The 20387-nt window shown below is 42.7% G+C and overlaps 1 protein-coding gene and 1 pseudogene across 1 annotated transcript; one reads left to right on the forward strand and one right to left on the reverse strand.

The window, feature by feature from the left end:
- The first annotated feature begins 65 nt into the window (after positions 1-65).
- LOC146579578 (GTPase IMAP family member 4-like) lies at positions 66-4908 on the forward strand (annotated as a pseudogene).
- A 1202-nt stretch (positions 4909-6110) lies between these two features.
- On the reverse strand, positions 6111-19203 carry LOC146579579 (GTPase IMAP family member 9-like). Its single transcript, XM_085263576.1, has 2 exons — positions 19108-19203; positions 6111-8285 (listed from the first exon to the last, which is right to left on the reverse strand). The coding sequence occupies exons 1-2, from the start codon at positions 19112-19114 to the stop codon at positions 7468-7470; spliced, it is 825 nt and encodes a 274-aa protein (XP_085119702.1). The 5' UTR covers positions 19115-19203; the 3' UTR covers positions 6111-7467.
- Between the last annotated feature and the right edge of the window lie 1184 nt (positions 19204-20387).

Below are 20387 nucleotides of genomic sequence, written 5' to 3' on the forward strand. Positions count from 1 at the left end.
CTATTGAAAAGCAGAACATCAGCAGAGACAGAAAATCACACATCAACTGCCCGTAAAAGACAGGCATGGCCAGGATATACAAACACCTTGGTAAGTACATTTAAAAAGACTAATCTATAACATTAATTTTATATAAGAATAAAAAAAAAATGCAAAAACTCAGTTTAGCTATTATTTTTGTTTATGTCCTTGTTGGATCTCTTCCTCTAACAAATTCTCTTCATTATTAACATAACAATGTTTTTCTCAGCATTTGGTACAATCTGAACAAAGAGGAAATATAGGCATCAAAAATTCCTGTCAAACAATTTTGAGTTGCTTCATTGCTGCAATATGTAAAATGTATCTATGCAAAAACTTCCCCCTGTGGTTTGTACAGCTTGCACACATTTAGTGACTGGAAAGTGGAAGTGACTTCTCTGGTGGGAAGGAGCTTGGATTAGTGCGTGAGGTTGAGAGGTACTGGCTAGTCAGGCTGACCTCAACACACGGCCTTGGGCTCTAGCACCAGTCTCCTGGAGAGGGGCTGGACTCTGTCTCAGTCTGGAGTTGCCCTTGGTGAGAAGCGGCGGGCTGGGGTGGGTATCCTAGTATCCCCTCGGCTTACTGCCTGTACGTTGGGGTTTCTCCCGGTGGACGAGAGGGTTTGTTCCCTGCGCCTTTGGGTTGGGAAACAGATCCTGATTGTCGTCTGTGTCATGGTCCGGGTGAGTGCTGTGTTTTTTTGCGTGTCAGTAAATCCATCACTGGGCAGAGTCACCACACCCCTCGTTTGTGGCACCTGTGTGTAATTTGTTGGGAGGCTCTTAAGACCAGCGTTCTCAAACATTCCTTGTTGGAACGTCAGCTCGGTAAACCCTGTTTTTGTCACGCTAACCCTGTCTACTTGCCTCTGCAGCTTCACAGTGGATTGGATCTTGCTGCCTGTAACCACTCACTCCCCGTCGCTGGCCTGCTACTATTCTCGGCGCTATTCGCCTGCCTCCCTGCCCTACACTTCACAGTGAGTGTACACGAACCTGTTTAGCCTCACTCGGACCACTAATCCCCTCCTAGCCTCGCCGTCAACCCAGACAAGTAAGTCTGAATTTTGTTGCCACCACTTCTTGGACTGCTGCGTGGGGCACGCATTGACTCTACACTCCTTTCATTAGCCTACAGTGACTCAGAGAAACCCTGTGACCCTGTACCTTGTATGCCTGCTCCGGAAAATCCCAAATAACGTGCCCAGCCCGATAAAGAGACTATTTCCTTTTGGCTTTGCTGCTGCACATGCAGTGTGATTCTTGTTTATTGGTTTAACAATTATTTTGGTCTAGCCAAGACTTGTTTACTTTCTCTGCATTCCTGGTGACAGCTTATCTGCTAGCCCTTGCTAATCACAGTGGGTTTGTAGCTACAGATTCTAAGTACCATAATCAGAAACTTTGATAGTAGGTAGCCAATGTTCAGAGGTCTGTTTTCCCTCTCGCCCTTAGTTCACGATTAGCGTTTTTGTTTCTTATACCTCGTCCATGCTGTAACACACCCAAAGAAAGATTCTAGGTCTGACCAACCGTCTCTGTCGTGGGCAAAAAGATGAGTCAATAAAATTCTAAAAGATAATTTATTGACAAAAAAAAAATATCAAGAGATAAAAGATAAAACAGTCCAGTGTCCCATTTATGAATTATATAAAAAACACACAGTCCCAAGGCCAGAGCCAGCTATGCCACACGGCCAGTTGCACTCCACGTGTTGCCTGTAACAGGGTTAGAAGTTGTCCTTGGAGACCCACCACCCTGCAAGCATATAGCCAGTGGTCACTCCAGCCTCTGCAACTCTGCTACCTTTAGGCTGTGGCATATAATAGGCCCTGGCCTGCACAGAGAGACAAAACGACACTTTCACTATAGAATTCATAGCACAAAACCCATACATCCCAAACATATCTAATTTCATCACATTACATACCTGCACAGAGAGACAAAACGACACAGCAGTGTTTGTAGTGTGGGCTATAAGTAGACCAGTGTATCAGTGCAATCAAGTACACCTGCCTCTAATTAGTCCAACCCCATTCCAGCCATTGGCTCACCAAAAATGTGACACACACACACACACACACACACACACACAAAACCACTCCCAACCCAGTGCAACTTCACACAATAATATGGAGCTGAATTAACACAGGCACATTAGTCTACCATGTTACCATGTGTGCCATTTTTGAGTGCCAAATAAATTGTTCGTTTGCACTATACCTCCGAGCCGCCGTGTGGTGTCTGCATTTGAGTCCACTTACCTGTGTCTGGCCACCCGGTCGTGACAGTCTGTAGTTTCATCGGAAGACAGCTCAGAGTACCCAGTCTTCTTGGAGTCCCTTTGTGGGGTGCTGGAGCATGCTCCACCTTGGTACTCTGTCGTCCTACTGGTTATCCATGAAGGCCATAATAGGTGGCAGTCTAATGCCACACTAAGTAAGGGATCCTCTATGCTCAACTTCAGCGGCCTTTAGTAACATGTTCATATTTTATAGATAGGGTGCACCTCACCGTCGTGAGGGTGTCACCGCAGTTTGTCACACTGCGCACGCGCAAACACAAATGTCAGCGAAAAAGACGGCGCAGCACGGCAGTGCAGCGTGTGATCTGGACACAAGCGATGGAGGCACAACTTGTAGAACTTTGGAAAGCTCATCCGAGCCTTTTCGATGTGGCCTCACAAAATTATCACGACACAACAACCGTGAAAATAGTTGGATCTACACTGCTGCTCAGTCACAGCTGCCTGATCATGTTTTTCATTAGCAATTTAGCAAAGTTGATGGTGGTGGTGTGTCTGTGTGAGTGAAAGACAGAGAGAGCGAGCGACAGAATTTCTGTTATAACCTTCATTTTATGGACGCACAGTGTGAGCACTCGGGTCGCATCAGAGCATCGGGTCGTATAGTGTGAGACCCTGCATCGTGACCTATGAACTTCTAACCCCTGCGAGTCAATCGTACAGTTTGAGCAGGAGCTGAATCGCGCGACTGAAAAAATCGCACAGTGTAAGCCCAGCATAAGATCTTAAAGTTATAATTGGTGAGGACAAAAACAGTTTTCAAAATGTTGTGATCACTCGAGTACTGTAACGTAGAAGAATGCCTCATTTTATCAGCTCAAAACATTTCTATGTAAAAAGAGCTGTAAATAAAGAAAACTAAGTATGTTTGCATGTTTGGTTTCTCCCCTTATATATGAAATCATGATTTAATAAGTGAAATTTGTATTTAGTCAGATTAACTTTGACTGGGACTAAAATACTTTTTAAAAAGAAATATTCTCTTATTTGCAGAACACTTGAAGATTATCTTGCTGGGAAAATCTGGAAATGGGGAAAAGCAGCTTGGCCAACACCATATTTGGAGAGATGGTGTTTGAGATGGGTCATGCTGAAAACCCTGGAACAAGTCAGTGTAGAGAAGCTACCAGATTGGTGAATGGAACATCTGTCTCTATAATTGACGATCGCACGTCTGAAGAGGATCTGAGGAATGAGATTACAAGGAGTGTCGTAGAGTGTTCTCCTGGACCTCACGCTTTTCTTATTTTACTGAAAGTGGAGAGATTCACAGATCCTGAGAATGAGGAGAATGAGGTTATTACCAATATCATAGTCTTCATAGTCTTCTGTCATAGTCTTTTTCTGAAGAAGCTTTCAGGTATGCTGTGCTTGCCTGTGACAATCTTCCTGAAGGAATGCAGATTGAAGAGTTTTGCAGGGGCAACAACCGTCTATGTGAGTTGTTAGAGAGATGCGGTGGGCGCTGCCACGTCTTTGATAACAAATACTGGAACAACAACCCGCAGCATGAATACAGAAACAACCAGCTACAGAGGGAAAACCTGCTCAACACAATAAGAGATGGTGAGGAACAATGGCAGTGGCTGTTACACAAATGAGATGCTACAAGATGCTACAAGAAGTGGAGAAGGCAATACAACAACAGCAAGAGAGCATTATCTATGAAGCGCCTTGAGGCGACTTTTGTTGTGATTTGGCGCTATATAAATAAAATTGAATTGAATTGAGCATTAGATCGTCATCAAGAAACATGTCACAGGAAGAAATCAGAGAGGAGGCAGAGAACAGAGTCTACAATATTCTCAAGATGGCTGCTGGTGTTACCACAGGGCTGTTGTTGGGAGCACTGCTTGGTGTGCCGGGAATGATTGCAAACGTTGTTAAAATGCCGAGGACTTTGAAAATACCAGTAAAAATACCAGCAAGTGCCGTAGTGACAGGAGTGGCAACACAGGGAGAACTTCCAACGACTGGTGTTAAATTGGATACAGTTGCACGGCTTGCTGCTACTGCAGTAGCAATAGGTGGAGGTTCCATAGGATATCGTGAAGCTGATAAAGCAGATTCAATAATAGAGGCAGTTATGAACACAGCTGAGGCTCTTGGTGTACTAGCTGTAGAAGCAGGAAGAACTCTCACAAACCCTGAAACAGAACGTGTTAATCATTTAGAAAAAGATGAACACATTTCAAGACACGTGTAATGCTCTAAACTCCTTATCATCATTTTATTACCATTTTAAAGTGTCACATTTGAACAGCACATATCTGTATTAATTCTTGATTACTTTGTTTGGCTAAGGCATGTATTGCTTGGTTGCTTGTGAATTTCACTTGTTGTTTTGTGGTAAATGTGCTGTGATAATCCTTAATAATACATTTGTAATAATTCATGCTGCTGGGTGTGGTTTTAAATTGGTTTCATTTTTCAGTACATGTGTACAATAAATTTCCCCATTCCTCTAATCAACGTCTGTGTATGTGGAGCCCTTCATCCTGACATCCTTTTGTCTTCCATTATTCCTGTTTTCTCCCCCAGTGTGACTTCGGTTTGTATCCATGGACTTTGTTTTCTGTTGCTGACAAAATAAAGTTTTGCCTTTGGTTTAATTCTGTCCCTGGAGTCATCAGTACATTAATACAGTAGCTCTCAGATACTGGAGTACCTGGAGAGAACCTGGGGAGACATTAACATTGCATTTTCAATCACTGGTTAGTGGCCAGTTACATTGCTAGTATAAATATTAGCTGTCATCTGAGCATCCCTCCATCGATCACCTGTTTCTGTGCACATCCAGATCAAACCCGGGTTTCTGATCACCTGACCTTCCCAGCTGTCACAGGTAGGAGTCACGTGTCCCTGTTGTCCTAATTGGCCATATTCTTGTTGACTGATGCTCCTCATGTCTTTGTATAGATCACCTGCGGATCGTTTTGTCTGAAGCCTTCTCTCCATCGATTGCTGGTATGTGTTTATTGTGTGACGTATGTTTAATTATTTTACCTGGTAGTAAACAGTATTCGTAGGTTGGAGCTACAGAAGCCTCCTATTGGCCACTTTTTTTGAAAATCGGGCAGCACTTTTTGATCAGTATGTAACTTTGATTTGTCAAGATTGTTATTATTTTTTTCCCAGGGCTACATTACAGAAGCGCTGCTTTGACTTTCCCTTCTTTCGTTCGGGTTTCCTTCTGCCCATTTCAGTAACTGGTGTTAAAGAATAAATATATATTCTTAGTGCTTATTTTCTGATTATATTGTTTTGTGCATTTTAATAATAAAGGCCTGTATAAAAGAAGGCCAGCTTTTACTCACAAACAAAGTTCTCAGCCAGACTAGAAATACAGGAAGTGCAGAGCTGCAGAGGCAATATATTAAGAACAGGAAACCAGACAGAAAAAGCGTAACTAAGTAACACACACACACACACACACACACACACACACACACACACACACACACACACACACACACACACATCAAGTCAGGCCAGAAAGAGTTGTTTTGATCTAAACTATGTGTGACGTGCTAATGACCAAAATAACACCTATATGATACACATTTTTGCCTTCTAATGCTAGAAATCTGCAACTGGCTTTGGGCTGTGCACGGCTCTCTCTTCCGGAAGATGAATAAATGAATAATTTTAAATTGACAATGCTATGTTAATGGCCAACATTAACATTAAAAAAATAACACAGACTAAAAAATTATTTTTGTTGCTGGAAAAACTGGAGATGGAACGAGTGCAGGCGGAAACACAATCATAGGAAAAGAAAATCGATATTATCAGCTCTTTATTTGTGACAAAAAAAGGAAAGTAAAATGAGACCTTAACACTTTTACAGTAAATCTGAAGTGAGGGCAATGAAATCTTTAATCTTGTTATCTTGTTTGTCTTCCTCGCAATGTTTATTGTTTTCCTAAACTTGTTCCTTCACCTCAATGAAAATGTCATGTGTGGAGATAAGACAGGCTTTTGAAATACAGCAAAAATAAACTGGCACATGTCAATATTTAAAAAAGAAAATCTTGGTGAATGCACACAGCATGAGCCACGAGTTAACCATTTGTAATATATGGTTTCTGATCCACTTTAGAATCTGCCAAAAACAGTGTCCCTGAGATGATAACACAATCAAACCAAATAAACTGAAATCATTAAAATTACTCAGTGCTGGAAATAGTTTTTCATAATGTACCATAACATTTCAACAATAACACAGCATTTATAAATAAAAAGGTCAGTTACTAAAGCACGCGCACATTAAACCAATTCATTTATTTTTTCCCCGGCAGTGGTATGTATCTATCTATCTATCTATCTATCTATCTATCTATCTATCTATGAGTAAGTGAAAACTGAAATAACTATTAGCGACCCACAGAAGAGATACTGATTATCTGTATGTAACCTGGGCAATATTCTAATTACACTTCATCCAAAATTTGAGGACCTCTTGCACCCTAAAGAACGAGCAAACCCACTAGTCCAACATGCATGTACAAGTCTTACTTTAAACTGCAGATAGCATACACTGAAGACTGCAGCTGGACCAAGACTGGAGGACGCTAAAGTCTTGTTGACGTCAGAGGTAAAAGGCTTCTTTTGATAAATGCTAATAATAAACTGTGCTTTATTAGAAGAGCTGATTTTTTTTACTAACACGCTTTTTAAAGATGAAGATTTATGTAGTCTTTAAATAATAATGTAAGACTGTTGTTTAAACTGTTTAAAATAAGTATAAATAAGTATAACTAGATATACTAGATAGACTCTTTTGACCTCCTTTAAAAGGTCAAAAGATTATTTCCATTTTTGTTCCTTTCTTGGTTTATGTGATCAACAAAAATAGTTTGTTTAAAGGTTCATTTTCCTAATAATGAATAAATAAACAGGTACATGTGTATACACCACATTAAGTAAAATGTTCAAATGTGATAAACAAAGATACAGAAAATATTTGGAAACACTGCATAGTTCAAACAATACTATGTTATTTAGTAGACGTGTTCATGACAATTCAAATCACTTGCATGACACAAATCTACAAAATAAAATAAACACACAGAACAAAGTTCATGTAAAAATCTTTGTTCTTTCTTTTTCTCTCTCTGTGACATCAGTGTGTGTGTTTTACGTTGCAGTTGCTGCAGTGCTCTGCGATGTGGTCACACTTTTTAAAAAAAGCAGTGCACCAACGATCACAGCTACACCTACCAAGACTTTGACAGATTTTTTGGTTGTGTATTTGGTCAAAAGTCTGTAGACTCTGTGGAGAGAGGCTGATAATGATGATGGTTTAGTGCGCTCTTCTTGTTGTCTCTGCCAGTCTTTCAGCATCTCAGTGGTGTAGCTGCCTCCTTCATTTTCCATCAGCATGTTCTGTATTGTGTTGACCAGCTGTGTCACCTGGAACTGGTTGTTCCTGTACTCGTCCTGCTGGTTTTTCCAGTACTTATTATCTACAACGTGGCACCGACCACCACACTTGTCTACCAAATCTTTCAGAGGCTTATTATTTGCGATGAACTCCTTGATGCTCATTCTGTCAGGTAACTGGTCACCATCCGTGAAGACAACTGTTGAATATTTAAATACATCTGCAGAAAAACACTCCTGCAGTTTCCTGATGACAGCCGTCTCCTGCTCTGTGAATTTCTCCACTCTGAGCACAATAATGAAAGCGTGAGGACCAGGAGGACACTTTGTGACACAGCTTTGTATCTCATGCTTCAGCTCCTGCTCTGAAAATCCTGGGCTAAAAAAACCAGGAGTGTCAATCAAAGTGAGATTTCTTCCAACGACAGATCCAGACTTTGCTTCACAAACATTTGCTTGTGAGTCTGAAAAATTTAGGACTTTGAACTCATTCCTTCCTAATATAGTGTTAGCCAGGCTGCTCTTCCCAGCTCCAGTTTTCCCCAGCAGGACGATCCTCGTTGTGTTTGGAACTAGAAGAAAAAAAGATTAGTTACACTTTTAACACTTGTCTGACTGTAGGCCTAATTGTGCTGTTTGTAAATTGTCTCCTTTATTGGTTTTTGATTCCTGTTTTTAGCAGATGGTGTCACTTAAAGTGAGTTCCAGTTTTGCAGCTCTGTGTTTTGGTTCCTGTTTAACTTTATTAAATATGTAAAAATTGTGTATGTTTCTGTTCTGTGTCTTGTGTACTGTTTGTTTGTGTCTTTCTTGCGGCTGTTACACCCAAATTTCCCCTTGTGGGACAATTAAAGAATTATTCTATTCAATTATTCTTATTCCTGTCCACACGGCAACTTTCAGTTTTTGGTTGTTTTGTTTTATTTTTTCTTCCCACTGAGCTGTTTTGATAGATATATTTTCATTTAACACCACCTTTCACTCAAATAATTCACTAGTCTTACTGTCCCAGTGTGTTTTACCACCTACTAAAGTTCTTTACACTCAGCGGATTAATGATAACATCCTACCACACAACCAGAAGAAATCAAAACCATACTTACATGTAAGGTGTGACACACACAAAAACTATATTCGCGTTGCGAAAGGCATGTCCACAATGTTACACTCATTGTGGACATGCCTGGAAATGCAAGTATATTGGACAGAAATTCATAACTATATTCATCATGTAACTGAGATTACACTTGATGTTTCTCTGGGATGGTCTTTAGCCAAAGTGTTTAAAGCACTGAAGGTTTGGGTAGTAATGGCAATAATAATCGGACAAGTCTGTGTACGTCCTCAGTCGTCCAGCTCATGGTAGACTAAGAAACTTGGACAGCAAGCAGCTGGAGTTGTTATTTAATTATTGGAGCTAAAGAAGTCTCCTGGATTATTATTATTATTTTTTTTTACTAAACTTACAGAAGTCCAGTTGCTTTATTTTGCCAAGCTTCTAGGAATGATTGAAATTCTTTTAACAACATGGATGAATTCAACAACACTTCAAAGTGAAGGTCATTGGGGCAACCGTGGCTCAGGGGGTCGGGAATTGCATCTGTAACCGGAAGGTCGCTGGTTCGATCCCCAGGCTCTCTGTCCTGGTCGTTGTGTCCTTGGGCAAGACACTTTACCCTACTTGCCTACTGGTGTTGGCCAGAGGGGCCGATGGCGTGATATGGCAGCCTCGCTTCTGTCAGTCTGCCCCAGGGCAGCTGTGGCTACAACTGTAGCTGCCTCCACCAGTGTGTGAATGTGAGAGTGAATGAATAGTGGCATTGTAAAGCGCTTTGGGTGCCTTGAAAAGCGCTATATAAATCCAATCTATTATTATTATTATACATTTAAAAGAATTTATGTGTGGGTACAGAATGACAATGGATTGTATTTGACATTCAATTGTTTTATACAGATATATTCTTTATTTTATAAACTATTCAATGTCAATTGTTCTTTGATTTAGTTAACTACTTTTTGTTTAGATACAGACATGCTGGAGTACTGACTCTCTTTACATTAAGTTTTAATCTAAATAATAATTGCTTTTATTATTATGTGTAAAGATTGCCACTTTAACTAAAAATATATAAAGTTACATTAAAAAAAGGGACATTAGTAAAGGCTAATCAGGAAGAGGAAACATAAGGCAAAGCTCCACCAGCATTATTATTCCTGCAGCAACAGGTTAATATCAGTGGGCATAATAACCCCCCCTCCACTATCTGTTTATCTATTCAACCATCTACTTATATTATTCATATTTAGATTATATTTACTTACTATACTTTAGGGTATACATAAAACACACTCTTACTTGTTTCTTCTGTTTTTCTATGTGCTTTTTTTGTCCAAATAAAGCTCATGTTTAACTTTATGTTAAAATGTGTTTACAATAATTTTCTACGATTTCTTTTACTTAAAATTTTAACTTACAAAATATAAAGTGTGGTATCGCAAGAAATAAGTGGTTATATAAATATATGAGTATACATAACAGTTATTATTCATAGATACCTACATCCTAAGTTCCTGTTATTCTTCTGAAAGAAACAGAATGAGTGTGTTGTTACAATGGTAATGCCAGGAGAGGCAGTATTAGTTCTGTGTTACATTAATGTTCAAGATGGCGCTGGAGTGACGGCAGCCTTTCCAAGTAGCTCTGCAACACCGCACCTTTTTGTTAACTTTAACTTTTTAGACTAGGCTTTTCAAACTTTTTTTCACCTTCCTCTACTTATACCTCTTAGATATAGCGATACAAGATGGATAATGCACTTTTTAAAACTTCTGGAACCAGTTCCTTCATCTATTCGAGAGCGGAGCTGCTGGCACTAAAAACAAAGGGACAGACCGGCATGCGACACAACATCCCGGCCGAGCTAAAGAGGAGCTACAGAGGCTGCAAAGCTGGAGCGAGGAGAGCGGATCACCGGAGGCGATTCAAACCATCAATCCCGACAGTGATCATGGGCAACGTGAACTCGTTACAGAATAAGATTGACGAACTGTGCGCTCTGAACAACCACAGACTATACCGTGAGTGCAGCTTGTTTATCTTCACGGAGACGTGGCTAACCGAGCTAACGCCGCAGGCTAACGTAGACCTATGCGGTTTCACACCCGTGAGAGCCGATAGGGACACGCAGGCCAGCGGAAAAAGCAGAGGTGGGGGACTCATTGTCTACGTTAACAACAGATACTGTAACCCTGGACACGTCTCCGTTAAAGTTTCGGTATGCCGTCCGGACCTGGAGCTGCTAGTTTACATCCCTCCGAGGGCCGACGCAACAGCTGCCTGTGAGAAAATACACACAGTCACAGCAAGACTTCAGACACAAAACCCCGAGGCTTTCATTATTATATCTGGAGACTTTAACCATGCCACACTGGACTCTACTCTGGCTGCTTTTCACCAGTTTGTGAATTGTCCCACAAGAAGCAACAGGACAATTGACCTACTGTATGCTAATGTGAGAGATGCATACAGAGCCACCCCCCTCCCCCCACTAGGGAAGTCAGACCACAACCTGGTTTACCTACAGCCACAATACACACCCCTCGTCCAAAGGCAGCCGGTCACAACGCGCTCCATCCGGAGATGGACCCCAGAAAAGGAGGATGCTCTGAGGGACTGTTATGACACCACAGACTGGGATGTGCTCCTGAGCCCACATGGTGAGGACATAGAGGGGGCGACACACTGTCTTACAGACTACCTCAACTTTTGTGTGGACACGGTCGCCCCTGCTAAGACGGTACGGTGTTATCCTAATAACAAACCGTGGGTAACACAGGAAGTCAAAGCTGTCCTCAACATGAAGAAGAAGGCTTTCAGGAGCAAAGTGAAGGAGGAGATGAAGGCAGCACAGCGGGAGGTGAAACGCTGCCTGAGGGAAGCAAAGGACACCTACAGGAGGAAGGTGGAGCAGAAGTTGGAGAGGAACAATATGAGGGAGGTCTGGAATGGTGTGAAAACCATCACAGGCCATAACACCAAGAAAAGCACAGTGGGGGGGACTGTGGAGAAGGCAAACGAACTCAACAACTTCTTCAACAGGTTTGACCAGCCCACAACCCCCCCACCCTCACCTTCACTACAGAGTCCAATCCCCACTCTCCTACCTCCCTCGCTTCCCCCCCTTCCTGACACCATGACACCCCCCTCCTCCAATCCCTCTCTCAGCAGCAAGACATCTCCCCCCCTCCCCTCTTCCCAAACATCTCCCAGTGTCACAGTGGATCAGGTCAGGAGACAACTGAGGAAGCTTCGCCCCAGAAAGGCAGCAGGCCCAGACAAGGTGTGTCCTAGGATTCTAAAGGCGTGTGCTGCTGAACTTGGGGAGCCGCTACAACGAGTCTTCAACCTCAGTCTGCGACTGGGGAGAGTGCCCGCCCTATGGAAGACATCCTGCATCGTCCCGGTCCCCAAAAAGAACCGGCCCAATGAGCTGAATGACTTCCGACCGGTGGCACTGACGTCACATCTTATGAAGACTCTAGAGCGGCTCTTCCTCAACCTCCTCCGACCACAGGTACAACATGCCCAGGACCCACTACAGTTTGCATACAAGGCGGGTGTCGGAGTGGAGGATGCCATCCTGTACCTCCTACACAGAGCCCACTCACACCTGGATGGGGGAAAAGGCACGGTCAGGATCCTGTTTCTTGACTTTTCCAGTGCCTTTAATACCATCCGGCCCTGTATGCTTCAAGAAAAACTGAACAGGATGGAGGTGGACCCCTGCCTGGTGGCTTGGATCTCCGACTACCTCACCGACAGACCACAGTACGTCAGGCTGAAGGACATCACGTCTGACACAGTGGTCAGCAGCACAGGAGCACCACAGGGAACTGTGCTGTCCCCTCTTCTCTTCACCCTGTACACCTCTGACTTCGGCTACAACTCTGAATTATGCCACATTCAGAAGTTTGCAGACGACACAGCCATCATGGGGTGTATCTGGGATGATCAGGAAGAGGAGTACAGAAGTCTGGTGAGGAACTTTGTCGCATGGAGTCACACAAACCACCTGCAACTCAACACCTCAAAGACTAAGGAACTGGTTGTGGACTTCGGGAGGTCTAGAGCAGGTCCACTGCCGGTTCAGATAGAGGGGGAGGAGGTGGAGGTGGTCAACAAGTACAAGTACCTCGGGCTGTGGGTGGACAATAAACTGGACTGGTCATGCAACACAGAGTACCTGTATAAAAAAGCCCAAAGCCGACTGTACTTCCTCAGGAGGCTGAGGTCTTTTAACATCTGCAGGAAGCTCCTGAGGATGTTTTACCAGTCGGTGGTTGCTGGAGTACTTTTCTATGCTGTGGTGTGCTGGGGGAGCAGCACAGCAAAGAAGGACTCATCCAGGCTGGAGAAACTGATCAGGAGGGCTAGCTCTGTGGTCGGCATGAAGCTGGACACTCTGGTGACAGTGGCAGAGAAAAGGACATTAAAGAAACTGATGGACATTATGGACAATGCCAGGCATCCTCTGCACACGGCCATTAACAACCAGAAGAGTCTGTTCAGTGACAGGTTGCTTCTCCCAAAGACAAGAACTAACAGACTTAAAAACTCCTTTGTCCCACACGCCATCAGACTGTTTAACTCCTCTCTGGAGGGGAGAGGGAGGGGAAACAGGAGGACAAAGGAGGGAACAACTAAGCTGTAGTGCCTCTTCACCTCACTGTGCAATACCTTTTGTGCAATACTTTTGTAAATAGTCAACGGTGCAATAGACTCAATACTTGAAATGTGCAATTCACTTGTATTTTTATTTTTATTCCTATTTATTCTATTTATCCCCTTCGTATATTTTATTTATATTGTCTCTGTATTTATATATATGTGTGTGTGTATAACTCTGTAACTTCTGTCGGTGCTGTGCTTTTTTGGAAATCGAATTTCCCAGAGGAACCCACCCGAGGGATTAATAAAGTTCTATCTTATCTTATCTTAATGTGTAAGGAAGTGGAAGAAGTGTGTGTCCTGTAGGAGGCAGTAGAAAATGGATGCTCATGTTCTGTACATGCCCTGAAAAGAAGGTTCAGTAAACCAGTGCAACGATACTCCGGTGTAAGGCTCAATTATTGTATTTTTATTTTTTGAAGATGCAACATCTTTTTGGCGATGAGGACGTTTAGGGGGAAGGAGTTTGGGCAATCGGACTGAAAGAAAAGAGAAGAAAATAAAGTGATGGAGTCGGCTACAGGTTTGGCTAGCTTTTCAACGAATGCAAAAGTTTTCGGCTGGAAATAGAAGGCAGTGACCTCGAAGCGGAAATGGCTACAATTGGCACGCTAGTAGCATTCGATCCAAAGAATCAGACTTGGGACGAGTATACGGAAATACTCGAGCAGTTTTTCGCAGCTAACGGGATCGACGATGCAGAGAAACAAAGAGCGATATTAATAAGTGTCGTCGGAGCAGCGACGTACAGCTTGATGCGAAACCTTCTCAGCCTGGCCAAGCCCAAAGACAAAACCTTCCAAGAGCTGGTGCTTCTGATGAAAAATCACTTCGATCCGAAGCCCAGTGAAATTGTGCAAAGGTATAAGTTCGACTCTCGCTCCCGCAAGCCGAATGAAACCGTCATGGAATATGTAGCGGAGCTGCGTCGCCTGGCACAGGATTGTAACTATGGCAACACGTTACAACAGATGTTGAGAGATAGGATCGTCTGCAGAATTAAGGATGACCGAATTCAGAGACGTCTCTTGTCAGAAATAGATCTCACTTTTGACAAGGCTCTGTCAATTGCAGTAGCCATGGAGACTGCAAATAAAAATGCACAGGACCTGCAGACCTCAGGGGCGTCAGCAAAATGTTTCAGTCTCACTAGAGGACAACAGGAGAGTCGTACCTTTAAAGCAGAAAATAAAGAGTGTTATCGTTGCAAAGGAACCAAGCACACAGCAGCAGACTGTAAGTACAAACAAGAAAAATGTCATGCTTGTGGTAAAGTGGGACACATAGCTAGAGCTTGTAGAAGCAAGACTAAACTGAACCAGAAAAAGTATGGATCGACATATGTAAAGAAAGAAAAAAAGCAGAGTTCACACTACAGTACTCACAATGTGGGCGAGAAAGCAGATAACAACAAAACTGATAGCTCTGAAGATGACTCTTTCATGTTGAACTGTGTCAAGTGCAGTCAAGGGCACAACAGAAAACTGTTCAAGTTAGGGCGTGGCAGTGTGGTACACTTAAGAAGAGTAGACCCCTACACTGTGGATATGCAAATTGATGGGAAAAAGGTGAACTTTGAAATAGACACTGGATGTTGCCTAACAGTCATGAACGAAGCAACATTCAGAGAAACAGGGAAAGACAGCAAGCCCCCCAGCCTGCAGCCCATCAAAATCAAGCTCGAAACTTATACAGGGGATCCTGTTAAGGTGATTGGTGCAACACGAGTCAGCGTCAAATACAAGCAGCAGAAAAAACATCTGCCCCTGGTGGTGGTCGAAGGCGACGGCCCCAGCTTGCTAGGTCGAGCTTGGCTCGAGGAAATTAAATTGGACTGGGGTGAAGTGAAAAACAGTCCTAACAACAGAAAGCTGCACCAAGTCAAAACAACAGAAAAAACACTTCAGCAAGTGTTAAGTAAACATGAGAATGTGTTCAAAGAGGAGTTGGGCACCCTGAAAGGAATGAAAGCTGCTATTCATGTGAAAAGTGATGCCACCCCACGCTTCTTCCGTCCGCGTTCTGTCCCCTTTGCTATGCGAGCAAAAGTCGACGAGGAAATAGACCGACTGTTGAAAGAAGGCATCATCTCGCCAGTGAAATATGCTGAATGGGCGGCACCAGTAGTGCCACTCCTGAAGCCCACAGGGACAATAAGACTGTGTGGGGATTACAAGCTTACTGTAAATACCGTGGCTTCACTGGAGCAGTACCCCATACCCAGAATGGAGGACTTGTTTGCCACACTGTCCGGGGGTAAGCAGTTCTCAAAATTAGACATGAGCCACGCTTACCAGCAAATCCTCTTGGATGACGAATCGAAAAAGTACGTGACAGTAAACACATCTCGGGGGCTGTTCACGTATAACAGATTGCCTTTTGGAGTGGCCTCTGCTCCAGCAATATTCCAGAGGACCATGGAAAGTCTTTTGAAGGGGATACCTCAGGTAGCGGTGTATTTAGATGACATCTTAGTGACTGGAGTGGATGAAGTAAGCCATCTACAGAACCTGGATGAGGTGTTGACCCGGTTGGAGGAAGCTGGGTTGAGGTTAAAGAGGTGCAAGTGTGCCTTCATGCAAGAGAAAGTGGAGTACTTGGGGCACATAGTGGACGCCCAGGGGCTCCACCCAGTGGAAAAGAAAGTTAAAGCAATCATGGACGCACCTACCCCCACAAATGTCACTGAACTGAAAGCATACTTAGGTTTGCTAAATTACTACAACAAATTCCTTCCAAACCTGGCAACCCTGTTGGCACCCTTACATGAACTTTTGAGACACGAGGTACGGTGGACATGGCAAAAGAGACAAGAGGAAGCATTCCAGAAATCTAAGAACCTGTGGAACTCAGCAGAGGTGTTAGTTCATTATTCTGCTGACCGTGAGTTGGTTCTCTCATGTGATGCATCCCCATACGGCGTAGGCGCCGTATTGTCACATAAGATGGAGGATGGTAGCGAGAGACCTTTGGGGTTCATGTCACGCACACTCTCTCCTGCTGAGAAAAAGTATTCTCAGCTTGACAAAGAAGGTCTAGCTGTGATATTTGGCATCAAGAAATTTCACAAATACTTGTATGGCCGAGTTTTCACGATTTACACAGATCATAAACCCCTAATCTCACTGTTCAATGAAAAGAAGCCTATACCTCAGATGGGCTCACCAAGAGTACAAAGATGGGCCGTGACATTGAGTGCTTACGAGTACAACATCAGGTACAAGCCAGGAAAACATCATGAAAACGCGGATGCGCTCAGCCGGTTGCCGGTCCCAGACTCAGCACCTGAGCAAGAGATGGCTGAGCAGGTTTTGATGATGGATGTACTGGATGACACATTAGTGGACACTGCACAGATCAAACGATGGACAGCTAAGGATGTCTTGTTGTCGCAAGTCCACGAGTACACCTTAAAAGGCTGGCCAACTGAGACCGATGCCTGTTTAAAGCCGTATCGACAGAGAAAGCTGGAACTGAGTGTGAGGGATGGTTGCGTGCTCTGGGGAGCCCGAGTAATTATTCCCACCAAAGGCCGAGACAAAATATTGAAACTCCTGCACCAGACTCATACAGGCATGTCGAAGATGAAAGGCTTGGCAAGGTCGTATGTATGGTGGCCAGGGATGGATGAGAACATTGAAAGAGAAGTGCAGGCATGTGAGGAGTGTCAGAAACACTCCAAGTCACCACCTACTGCACCATTACACCCTTGGGAGTGGCCGGAGTCACCATGGTCCAGAATCCATGTGGACTATGCAGGGCCTTTCCTCGGGGAGATGTTTCTAATCATTGTGGATGCTAATTCCAAGTGGATGGACATTTACCCTGTGAAATCCTCTACATCACAGGTAACTATAGAGAAACTGCGCCAGAGTTTCAGTGTGTTTGGACTACCTAAAATGTTAGTTTCAGACAACGGAACATGTTTCACAAGTGCTGAATTTGAGTCATTCATGAAGCAGAATGGAATTGACCATGTAAGATCAGCACCTTTCCACCCTTCTTCAAATGGGCTGGCTGAGAGGGCGGTCCAGACCTTTAAGGAGGGGATGAAGAAAGTCAAAGGTGATACCTTGCAAACCAGACTGTCCCGATTTCTGTTCAGTTATCGCATCACACCGCATGCCACTACTGGTTTATCACCTGCAGAGTTGATGATGTCACGGAGACTCAGATCAGTTTTGGACTTGCTCATGCCTGATGTGAAAACAAAAGTGCAGCACAAACAATTGAAACAGAAAGAAAATCATGACACCAAGAAAAGACTGAGAAGTTTCACACCAGGAGACAAGGTCTTCATCAGAAACTACTCCTATGGCCCGAAGTGGATTCCCGCAGTCATTGTGAGAGCATCGGGTCCAGTGTCTTACATTGTTACCATTGGATCAGGTCAAACTGTGAAGCGGCACGTGGATCAGGTGAGAGCAAGAGTGGCTGACACTGTTCCCAGTACACCAGACAGGGAAGTGGAGCCATTGCTTGACAAAGAATCAGTGCCTGAGTGCTGCTTGCCATTGGAGTTGGACACATTGCCACAACCTCCGGCAATGGAGTTGCCTTATGCTCCGGAGACTCCAGCTCCCGGAGACTCCTCAGTGACACCCGTGTTGCGACGTTCCCAGAGAGAGAGACGTCCACCAGAGACTTTAAAGGACTTTGTTAGGTAGTGTGAGATCTTCCAGAAATAGAGCAACAATGCGCTCTGATCTCACAGGAAGGACGTACCTTCCTAGTTAGAAAAAAAAAAAGAAGAGAAACATGGAAACCTATGTACAGTTGTATGGTTGTATGGTTACCTTAATTACATGTTGATTGCTTGTTAAGCATTCTTTAGATAAACAGTTATTTTGTAAGTCAAGGGAGTTGTTGACTTAAGGGGGGAGGAGATGTGGTATCGCAAGAAATAAGTGGTTATATAAATATATGAGTATACATAACAGTTATTATTCATAGATAGGCTACCTACATCCTAAGTTCCTGTTAATCTTCTGAAAGAAACAGAATGAGTGTGTTGTTACAATGGTAATGCCAGGAGAGGCAGTATTAGTTCTGTGTTACATTAATGTGTAAGGAAGTGGAAGAAGTGTGTGTCCTGTAGGAGGCAGTAGAAAATGGATGCTCATGTTCTGTACATGCCCTGAAAAGAAGGTTCAGTAAACCAGTGCAACGATACTCCGGTGTAAGGCTCAATTATTGTATTTTTATTTTTTGAAGATGCAACATAAAGGTTCATATTTTAGTGAAATGGTAAAAAAGTGGATTAATACCCCCCCCCCCCCCCCCACCCTCCAAAAAAATTTTTTTTTATCTTCAGTAGTGCTCCTAAATGAAACACTTACTGTTTATCTAAGATGGCTGCCATAGCACACTGAGGAGAAATGAGCATAAACAAAGCGAGGAACATGTTTTAGCTAGGATGTCAAAACACAGCCCACTGTGTAGCCTGTTAGCTACAGTATAACAGTATAAATAAGATTAGATATGGAGGAATAATTTAATGTTAATCATCCTTTGAGGTATGAACACGTTTGCACTGCTTTAAGAAAGACTTGAAAATAATCAGACTGTTTACACTGGTGCTGAATGATACTACAGGCACTTGTATGCATGTCTGTGTACGTCTAAATTCATTGCTCAGTGCATAAAAAAGAAGTTAACCAACTTACCATCCATGATGAAGGTAATCAGCGGTAGTTGTGCCTGAAGCTTATAATTAATGGTAAACTGTGATGTCGGTGTTTCCTCTCTGCTGTCGGACTCTGTAGTTCTGTTTCACTTTCTGTTTCTGTCTTAAGCTGCAATACACCAAAACAACAAGCAGTTGACGGGCTGTGTTTAAAATCTGTAGCTGTATGGAAACTTAAATTATGATTAGGCTACAAATTTTAAATTACAATTTTATTAAAGCAGAATTATTTTTTGTCATGCATATCTCTCCACTGGAAGTTAGCAAAGACTAAACTGTCTTCCTAAATGATAATAATGATAATGATAATAAATGTTTTAGTGATGCTCAGTTATTTGTAATTAATAAGTAATTAATTCAAAAATCTTAAAATAATGTTGGTTAATTTTTAGAACAGTGGAACTTTCCTCACAATTAAAAAAATAAAAATGATTTGAAATAGAAAAATAACTGTCCACAATCATTCGATGTATATGAATGTGACAGCAATATTCAGAAATACTCAAAACAATGGTACAGGTACTTGTACTTTACTAATGAGTTCTTTTATAACAATTAATATTTTAATGTCTCAGAGGAAATATTACAGCTGCATTTATTACATAATACAGAGCCCCGAAAGGGATATTTGAGGGAAAAAAATTAAGATGAACTCTTGCGAGATCTCACAAAAGTTTTGCAAGATCCTGAGTTAGAGATCCTGCTACTTTTTAAAAACGGGTCTGTTTCTGTCCATTCAGGAATGAGAACTGTCCACAGAGCAGACATGGAGGAGGATTTAGAATGTTTCCTGTGGTCACGAGAGGTCTCACAAGAGGACATCACGCACACGCAACAAGACAAAGTATGTGTAAAATTCAGTAAGTGAAAGAACAAGATAGCATAAAACACTGGGGTTGAGAAGGCAATTGACTTGTAGAATAGCAGAAGTCGTATATGCAAGCCTTTAATGTTAACTCTTGTAATTATGTTCAGGTTCATTAAACATAACTTGTTAAGTGCACATATGTTTTGAAATGTCATATTGTAATCTGTCTGTATTGTTACTATTCTAACGTGGACGAAGTCCTTCTGTCAACAAACTAAGTACAGCACGGATGAAGAGACTCTTCTGCAGAACCTAAGATATAAAATTGCAGTATGGAAAGTAAGATCAAAAACCAAAGGAGCGCTGTGTGGTCCATCAGGTGTGTTCCACAAGCAATGTGAAGGGATGGCGAGACAGTGAAATACTGCAGGAGAGAATATCTGCAGAAAAAT

This window comes from Mchenga conophoros, linkage group LG3, assembly GCF_057382185.1.
Source record: "Mchenga conophoros isolate Kocher_MC1m ecotype Shallow Benthic linkage group LG3, M_conophoros_male_GT1.1, whole genome shotgun sequence".
Lineage (NCBI taxonomy): Eukaryota > Metazoa > Chordata > Actinopteri > Cichliformes > Cichlidae > Mchenga > Mchenga conophoros.